The sequence below is a fragment of the Mus pahari genome, chromosome 14 (assembly GCF_900095145.1).
Source record: "Mus pahari chromosome 14, PAHARI_EIJ_v1.1, whole genome shotgun sequence".
NCBI lineage: Eukaryota > Metazoa > Chordata > Mammalia > Rodentia > Muridae > Mus > Mus pahari.
This window is the reverse complement of record NC_034603.1, coordinates 37,645,073-37,654,266: the sequence shown is the minus strand read 5'-3', so window position 1 is coordinate 37,654,266 and position 9,194 is coordinate 37,645,073. Positions and strand designations below refer to the sequence as shown.

The 9,194-nt window shown below is 55.1% G+C and overlaps 2 protein-coding genes across 3 annotated transcripts in view; both read left to right on the top strand.

The window, feature by feature from the left end:
- Window positions 1–2,462: 2,462 nt before the first annotated feature.
- On the top strand, window positions 2,463–4,505 carry Tmem102 (transmembrane protein 102). Its single transcript, XM_021213884.1, has 2 exons — window positions 2,463–3,081; window positions 3,176–4,505. The coding sequence occupies exons 1-2, from the start codon at window positions 2,868–2,870 to the stop codon at window positions 4,483–4,485; spliced, it is 1,524 nt and encodes a 507-aa protein (XP_021069543.1). The 5' UTR covers window positions 2,463–2,867; the 3' UTR covers window positions 4,486–4,505.
- A 1,882-nt stretch (window positions 4,506–6,387) lies between these two features.
- Window positions 6,388–9,194, top strand: part of Fgf11 (fibroblast growth factor 11) — a 6,652-nt gene continuing 3,845 nt past the window's right edge. For both annotated transcript variants that reach the window (XM_021212197.2, XM_029546606.1), the window contains exons 1-3: window positions 6,388–6,674; window positions 8,308–8,418; window positions 8,618–8,721. In XM_021212197.2, the coding sequence (XP_021067856.1) occupies window positions 6,482–6,674; window positions 8,308–8,418; window positions 8,618–8,721 (408 nt within the window). In that variant the 5' untranslated portion in view covers window positions 6,388–6,481. The remainder of the gene's footprint in view (window positions 6,675–8,307; window positions 8,419–8,617; window positions 8,722–9,194) is intronic.

The following is a 9,194-nucleotide window of genomic DNA, read 5'->3' as shown; positions in this document are numbered from 1 at the left end:
AGAGAGAGAGAGAGAGAGAGAGAGAGAGAGAGAGAGAGAGAGAGAGAGAGAGAGAGGAGAGAGGAGAGGCAAAAGCTGCTCATACATGGGACTTGAGGGAACTCAGCAATCAAGAGAACGCAGGTTCAATTCCTGCACTCACAGGATGAGTAACCATCATCTGTAACTCCAGTCCCAGGGGCATTGAGGCCATCTTCTGGTTCCAAGAGCTCCAGGCACACATGCAGGCAAAACACCCATACACAAAAATAAATTGAAATAAACACTAGATCTTTTGATCTAGCCTCTTGGGTCACAGATATATAAACCTGTCTTCCTGGTTCTCTGCTTCCCCCTCATGGATGAAGGGGAGGGAAGGCAGTGACTGGGAACCCTTAGGTCTGGGCTTCCCAAGGGAGCTCTGGTTCTAGAGGTTTGTCTATGGACTCCACCTTATCCCAATTTGGGGGCAGAGTCTTCCTCTAGGCTGAGCTCACCTGGAACTTTGAATCCAAGGTGCGTGAGTCTCTGGTTCACAGTGGGCATCCTGCCTCGGCTGCCCAAGTGCCTGAGCCATCACACTCCCACAATCCTCTAGTTTTCCAAGATGTCCCAGGTTCATCATTTAGCCTGAGAATGTACGAGAGATCAGAAGCAGATGGAGTCTCTGAAGGCCTGGCCTGGTGATAGGTGGTCTAGTCTATGAGCCTACTTCATGCTTACGGGTTTACTGTCTTATTATCATGCTGTCGGTCCCATTCTGTGTCTGTGCTATATTCTGACCCCTTATTCTGGTTTCTGGTAGCATAGGTTACTGAATATAATTTCCTGCCCTAGTTTTTTTTTGTGGCCTGACCTAACCTAGCTGGGAGTTTCCTCTGGACTTTCAATTTAGTCCTAATAGCTTCTGTGTACATGTAACTTTGAATTCCCAAGTGGTTTTCCTGTCACGATTCTGCATGTCTGATGTGAGCATCGATGGCTGCAATCCCTTCTAAAATTCAGATGTCTATTTCCATGTCAGCTAAGTATTCCTGCCTTAGTATGACTACCACTGACTCCAGGAAGATGCTTTTCCACCAGTCCCCTGCCTCAACTCTCACCCTGGACAATCATATGCACTATTCCGTTTTATTTTATTTTATTTTATTTTATTTTATTTAGACGAGGTCGCACTATGCAGTCCTCACTACCTAGAACTCTGTGCAGACCAGGCCAGCCTTGAGCTCACAGGGATCAGCCTGCTTCTGTGCCCCAAAGCACTAAGATTAAAGGCCACACTCAGCTTTTCCCTTTTTTTTTTTCGAGACAGGGTTTCTTTGTATAGCCCTGGCTATCCTGGAACTCATTGTGTAGACCAGGCTGGCCTCAAACTCAGAAATCCGCCTGCCTCTGTCTCCCAAGTGCTGGGATTAAAGGCATGTGCCACCACGCCCGGCTTTTTCACTTTTAAAAGGGTCAAAGGACTGGAGAAATGGCTGCTTTTCCAGAGGACCTGAGTTCAATTCCCAGTAACTGCATGTTGGCTCACAACCATCTGTAAGAGATCTGACGCCCTCTCCTGGCACACAAGTGAACATGCACATAGAGCACTCATATACATAAAAAAAAAAATCAAAGTTGTCCATTTGCTCCATCTCCTAACATTCCCAAGACATAGCTTCTCTCAAATGATCAGAGGCCTTTGATTCCTGGGAGGCAGAGGCAGGTGGATCTCTGAGTTCAAAGCTAGCCCCCCCCCCCCATATACGTGTAGTGAGTTCCAGGCCAGCCATAGCTAGACAGTGAGGCCCTATCTCAAATTAGATAAAACTGAAAACAATGTCAGAATTTCCTTTAAAGAGCCTCGTCCAAGAGAGCATGGAGCCTCAAAAATGGAATGTATGTTCATTATTTACCGTTCGGATCCAACCGATTATCCTTCAATTCCAACGAGTGTGTAAGACTTATTAGACACTGGGTGTAGAGGCATGAACCTGTAACTTCTCTCATCACCAAGGAAGCCGAAGTAGGAAGCTTGCTGTGAGTTCAGGGTCAGCCTGTGCTACATGATGATTCCAGGCCAGCTTGGGCTACATAACAAGACTGTATAAAAGCTACTGTATGTCTTTAATCTCAGAACTCAGGAGGCAGAGGCAGGCCGAACTGAGATGCAGTCAACCCGGTCTACATAGCGAGGTCCAAGCCAGTCTCAAATAACTAAATAAATTGAAGGGATAAAAAGGAAGGAAAAGAAAGAAAGAAAGAAACTACAGCTTCCATTTGGCACTACTTTGAAACAACGGAAAGGGTGTGTAGGCACTGCTGCACCTGTATCTTGGGACACAAACTACAACTCCCAGGGTAGCAACAACCCGGCAGGGTGAGAGGCGTGACTAAACTCTCACAGGAGGCGGGAACCAGTCCGGAGCCACCCAGACAGCTTGCAGAAAAGGGCGTGGACATGTGACCACCAGGAAGTTACCTGTAGAATCTTTTATGTTGCTTTCGGTCCACCACCTTTGAAACTACCCCTTCATCGGAAAGCCGCGGACCAATAAGCCCGTCTCAAAAAGAGGTAAAGGGAGGTGGGCAAAGGCTCGTGGTAAAGATTGGCTATTGCATTCCCAGGAGGAACCAAATAGCCTCCCCCCCCCTTTTTTTTAACCTGCTGAGTCAGGTGAACCGATTCACCGTGGGGCAACCTGCTTAGAAAAAAACGAAGGCAATAGTCATTTGTTCATTCCGAAGACTAAACACAGATCACACATCCTTTCCAAGACCCACTTGTGGACCGTCTGTAGCCCTTGCTCCTCCTCAGAGGGAGGGGAAAACTGGAGAAGTTGGGCCCCCCCTCCCCCGCAAAAGAAAGGCCTGCCAAAGCTAACTGAACCGAACGTTAGAGAAGCATGGCTTCCACCGTCTGGGGGGGTGCCCCCTGGTGGGGCCCACCGCCCCCAGCCCCAGCCCGGCCTCTCACAGACATAGACTTCTGCTCGGGCGCCCAGCTGCAGGAGCTCACTCAGTTAATTCAGGAGCTCGGTGTTCAGGAGAGTTGGAGTGAAGGGCCCAAGCCTGGAGTTGATCTTCTCCGAGCCAAGGATTTTGTCTTCTCTCTACTCGGTAAGTAACTGTGGGAATTTGCAAACCCCAGCCTCGCCATTTCCTGCCCCGTCTTTGAACCAGGATACCTTCACGACCTTTTCTCTTCCTTTAGGTCTGGTTCACCGTCAGGACCCTCGTTTTCCACCCCAGGCAGAACTCTTGCTGCTTCGCGGTGGGATTCGCGAAGGTTCCCTAGATTTAGGGCACGCCCCCTTAGGTCCCTACTCCCGGGGACCTCATTACGATGCCGGCTTTACACTCCTTGTGCCTGTGTTTTCTCTCGATGGCACTGGGCCCGAGCTGCTACTGGATCTGGAATCCTGTTCTGCATGGCTCCGCCTTCCAGAACTGATGCGCGGAATTTTGGTCCGGGAGGCCTGGCAGGATTGCCTAGGACCTCCTGTCCCAGAAGAAAGTGATATGACTCACCAAACCCATAACAAAGAGAGTCCCACCGACCGGGAAAACTCTGTAGATCCGTCACATGATTATGTCCCTGAACCTGAGCCACACATGCAAAAATCATCTAGTGACCTTTCAGAGTTCCAATCGTCTTATAAGGTCATCACCAATCCCGAAACTCCTGAACCATTGGAAACACTGAGCAGTGACGCCTTGGACGCCGACGAAAGCCAAGTCCCAAAGCCATCGGAGACTCCAAAGGCATGGCCCACATTATGTCCGACTCAAGTAACTTCATGGTTCTTCGTTAAGTTGGCTGAGGTTGCTGAGTCCCTGATCCCGGTCCCAGGCGCTCCACGGCTAGTTCATGCAGCTCGTCACGCGGGTGTCACCACGGTCCTCTTGGCAACTCCAGAGCCCCCACGCCACCTCCTGCTCTTCGACTTGATCCCGGTGGTGACCGTGACAGGCTGGCCTGACAGGGCTCGGAGCCACTCGTGGGCGGGTCCACTGGTCTCTGAATCGGCCTCTTTCTACCTAGTGCCGGGCAGCCTCCCGGAGCAGCCCGGCACCTCTGGATGGCAGCTGTGCTTCGCCCGCCAGGAGCTGGCGCTCAAAGCGCGCATCCCCGTGCCGCTGCTTCAGGCACACGCGGCGGCCCAGGCGCTGCTGCGCCCGCTGGTGGCGGGGACCCGAGCCGCTGTGCCCTACCTCCTGCGGACCTTGCTCTACTGGGCGTGCGAGCGGCTCCCGGCGCTCTACCTGGCGCGGCCGGAAAATGCCGGCGCTTGTTGCCTAGGGCTACTGGATGAGCTGAGCCGAGTGTTAGAGGCCGGGGCGCTGCCTCATTATTTTTTGAGTGGCCGAAAGCTCCTCGTGGGAGACGGCTCCGCTGCTCTGCGCGGGGCATTGGCCCAGCTCCGCGGGGACCCTGCACAGGCCTTGCGTGAGGCTGTAGAGGAAGCCAAGGTTGCCCGCAAAGGGGGCGGTTTAGCGGGCGTAGGGGGTGGGACCCATTAAAGATTCTATTCTTAAGGGAATGGAAAGTGTTTCCTTTGGTGAGAGGGTCATGCAGGAGACCGCCGCTCCCTCCATACAGACAGTGTATGCTTGGGTCCAAAGTCTCTTTTCTAAAAGGTTTCCCCAGTATTCTGCCCTTTCTGAGGCCCAAGTTCTCTAAATCTGTCTGGCGCCCCTTCTGTCCCGGTACTGCCTCCCGGAACCTCTATCCCCGATTCTTTCAGAGTCTACAGGGAACAGGAGGAATGTATTTACTAACAAAATGCGGGAAGGAACTGGTTTTGGGAAACCTAGTTCTGATCAATTTGGCTCATACCAAAACAGACATAGTAAGGCCGGATCACAGCCCAGACTGGATGGCACAGCCACCGGTTTCTCCACTTTCCCCCCAACTCTCCTCGTCCATTTCTGTCCTCACTTCCATCTCAGGCAGTAGAGTCCCTTTTCATTTTCTTTCTGTCGGCTATTGCATCGACCCCCTGCCCCCAGCCCCGCCATATCAGGCTCCGTGTCTCTTCTCCTCTGAACCCCGAGATTTGCAGGCCTTGCCTCTACTCTGCCTGACTCTGATAGTCCCCACTTACAGCTTCCAAGGAACCCCAGGGTTCCGCCCGCCCAGCTTCTCCCAGCGTCTCCGCCCCCTGCCCCGCCCCCGGGCCGGCTCGCAGAGGAGGGGGAGCCTCTGTCGCCGCCGCCGCCGCCGCCGCCGCCTCAGCTTCCCACAGCCGCTGCTGCTGCCTCCGCCGCTCTGCCTGGTCCAACCTGCAGGCCCAGTGCTCTGACTTTGCCGAACCGAGGCGCTCTGCAGAGACATCCTTACTCCTTCCTGGGGGTCCGGGACGCTTAGGCCGACGTTGGGGGGAAACCTCCGCTTGCGGGTGACAGGGAGGGAGGAGCCTGGAGCTGGAGCTCGCGGCACCCGTCGCCGGGATCAACAGGACAGGACAGGTTGAGGGGCGTCGGGGAAAGGAAGGGGTGTTATACCAGTCCCAGGGAGGACGAGAAAGCCCAGGCGCAGGAAGCTCTGATGCGCTATGACTTATTAAGGGCCTGTTCACGTTTGAGGAGTGTTGACAACGTGGGTGCACTCCTCTCTTGGGGGCCTTGTTAGATTGGAGGGTGTGGGATCTAAGCAGTGCCAGTTGTTCCTCGGGAAATTTAAGGGGCAACTAGAAAACAGACAGAAACGGCGGATGCTCCTTTTATCGGGGCGACAGAGGGTCCTGCAGACAACCACCTGGTGTCTGCACTAGGAAGGACTGATTTGGAGGTGACTTCAAAAGGAGTGGAGGGTAGCAAGGTGAGGAAATGGTGTTAGCAGCTGGGACTCTGTGGTACTAGAAATGGGGGTAACAATGAGAAAAAGCATTATCCAGCCAGGGGGCCTGGGAACCCCTTCTCACTGAACCTAAACAGCCTGGATTTTGAGTCATATTTGCTGGCGGAGGGGGGATTTGAAGAAAGTGGGAGACCCACTCCATTTAGAGTATAGCAAAGGAAAAAAACAGAGCTGGACTCCTCTTGACATTGACAGCAGCCTAGGGTGAGCTAATGTCCACAAAGCTTAGGACCCACACCCTGTGTAAGAGTAGGCTGGGCAGGAGCGGCCCCAAAATAGGGTAGAAAGAAGCCTCGGGGTATTGAGAACACATCTTAGAAATATAGGAGGGTCTTGACTGTGGGATAGAGGAGGTACCTTCTATCTGGTACAGAGGCCAGAGAGGAGGGAAGGGGAAAGCTTTCATTAGGGGACAGAATTCATGGGTGAGGTCAGCTGAGGAGTGCATAGGCTGCTGGAGCCGCTGGAGCTAGTCAGGGCCCAAGGGTGGGAGCCGGTGGTGTGGGGGGACGTACTGGGGTCTGGGGTTTCTCTTCAGATCCTGTGGGTGGGGCGGTGGGTTGGGTCCTGAGCATGCCCTGGTGAGAGGGCTCCTCTTGGGGAGCCCAGGGCGCTCCGGGAGCCTGCTGGTTTGGGGGTGTCTCCTCCCGGGGCGCGATGGCGGCGTTGGCCAGTAGCCTGATCCGACAGAAGCGGGAGGTCCGCGAGCCCGGGGGCAGCCGGCCCGTGTCGGCGCAGCGGCGCGTGTGTCCCCGCGGTACCAAGTCACTTTGCCAGAAGCAACTCCTCATCCTGCTGTCCAAGGTGCGACTGTGCGGGGGGCGGCCCACGCGACAGGACCGCGGCCCAGGTGAGTGTGGCTAGGGCGGGGTCTCCCACAGAAGTCCTGCCTGAGGCCAGGGACCCTGATGATTGAAGCCCGATGAGGAGGGGGGTGCCCCAGAAGTGGAAGAGGTGGGCCAGAACGACAGAATCTACAGGACTATCCTTCAGGTTCTTCCTCTTTGCCTGTAATGCCGAGTCTCCTTGCTTTCGAGGGCAGGGGAAAGGTTTGAGGGGCGAAGTCTGGCGCCCCAAGCTTCTCTGCTCCTGTCGGCCCCCCTTCAGCACAGGACTCCCCACCCCCTACGGTTCTTCGCCTACGTGCGGGTTCTCGCGATTCTTTCCATCCGAAGTGGCGGGGCTTGAGGGGTTCTGGACGCTTGGGTCACCCCGAGGGTTTCTGCAGCCCTGGCTGCCCCGCCCCCGCTCCGGCTCTCCCGCCCCTCCACGCTTTGGCTCTGTTCCTCCTGGTCGAGCTCGCCTGGCCAGGAGCCAATCTCTCCAGCTCTCCCCCGGGTGTCCTTGCAGCTACCTCGTCAGCCAGCCCCCTCCGTACGCCCTCCTTCTGTGACCTGCGCTTCGAGAAGGGTGCTGGGCACCCCCCTCCCATTACTCCTGTGTGACTAGGAAATCCAGTCCCACAGGCTCCGGGGACCCTCAGCCAGTAGGAACTCACACACAGTTCAGGCTGAAGACCTGCACAGGGACTTAGGCGGGGGGTCGTACCACTTACAAGGGGGAACAGGGAAATCGGCAGAAAGCAAGCCACGGGAGAGGAGAGATGTAAGGGTTGGTATGTGATTCCCGTCCAGGTACGACAGTTAGGGAGTCCCTCTGGCCTCGCTCCAGGCCGCAGCCGGTTCCCTTAGGGGTAGCCCCTTCTACCCTCCTCCCCCACCACCAACAGTAGGTAGTGGTACAGTCCGCAGCCCACCCTCTGAGTGGGACCCAGCCCCCACGTGATGCAGCCTGCCTCTCCATCTCTGTCCCCTCTTCCTTTTCCTTGATGTGGTTTAAATGTCCCCCATCCCAGGCCAGTTACCTGGCTGAAGGGTAGAAGCTCAGTCTCAGGGAAAACTGGACCCTCGTGAGCCAGCCGACTGACTGACAGACAGACAGACAGATGGGTCAGTGTCAGACAGGCCGGCGCTGTGCCAGAGCAAGGCCCGCGCCAAGCAAGCGGCAGCTTCAGCAGCAGGTGCTGAGTCAGCGTCAGTCAAGCCCAGTCCCACCCCTACTTCTGAGGGGGAGCCCCTTCCCTGTGGTCACCTTGCTGCTCACCCCGACATTTGCAAACACATTGCCCTGCGTCTCTGGCACTGTCCGTTCCCTTCTCTCTCTCTCTCTCTCTCTCTCTCTCCTACCTCCACCCTGCCCCCTCCCCCAGCTCTGGTAGGGAGAAGGAATTAAACCATTTAAATAAATTTCAATAAATTAAGCTGACGCTCATGATTAGAGAAAGCGGAAGGGACCCACACCCCAGCTTCCTCAGGAATCAGAGAGGTGGAGGGAAGCTTGCTTGAAGGGTAAGGGAGCTGGGGCCCTGGATCCCTCTTCTCTTCGTTTCCTCTTTCTTCTTTCCTGTGATCCCGCCAAGTGTAGGAATGTTTCTGGGAACAGAGATGTCATTTTCAAAGATAAATGTCTCTCTCTCTCTCCAGAGCCTCAGCTCAAAGGCATCGTCACCAAACTGTTCTGCCGCCAGGGTTTCTACCTCCAGGCGAATCCCGATGGGAGTATCCAGGGCACCTCAGAGGACACGAGCTCCTTCAGTGAGAAGGGACACCAGCTGCAGGGTGGGAAGTGGGGAGATGGGGACAGGAGATGACGAGCCCATCACCTCTTCAGGCTTGGCTGCCTTCCATTTGTCTTCTTGAGCCCCGAGGGAGGCAGCTGGAGTTGGGGGGGGCGGGGCTCAGATGGAAGTGAGGTACCTGGGTATTGACTGCTTGCTTCCCCCCCCTCCCCCAGCCCACTTCAATCTGATTCCTGTGGGGCTCCGTGTGGTCACCATTCAGAGTGCCAAGCTGGGTCACTACATGGCCATGAACGCTGAGGGGCTACTGTACAGCTCGGTAAGAGGACAGTGAGGCCGAGTGGCCTGGACGACTGGGGACACCCTTGGCATATAACCATCCTTTGCTACACCCAGGACTCTGTCCTTCCTGTTTTGCCTGGCCAGGGCCTAGTCCTCCCCTAGCGTTTGCTCGCCCTCAAGTGCCCCTGGCTCTTTGGATGCCTGGTTCTTCCAGCTATTACAGCTGCACCTCTCAGCCTTCAAACCTCATCTTTCCTCCAGATAAGGGGGTAAGGAAGAGGTTGGGAACGAAGCGAAGATAACTTATTTCTAGTGCCCCTATAAATCTAGATCCTGTCCCTGGGTGGTCCACCGGGTTCTTCCTTATTCTCTCTGTGTTCTGGCTGCTGCATGGACTCAGTAGCTGCCGTCCTCCTTTCCAAATAATGTATGGATTGTATCTTGGCTGCTTCTTCCCAAGGGCTCCATTCTGCCAGTGATCTCTCTCTCTCTCTCTCTCTCTCTCTCTCT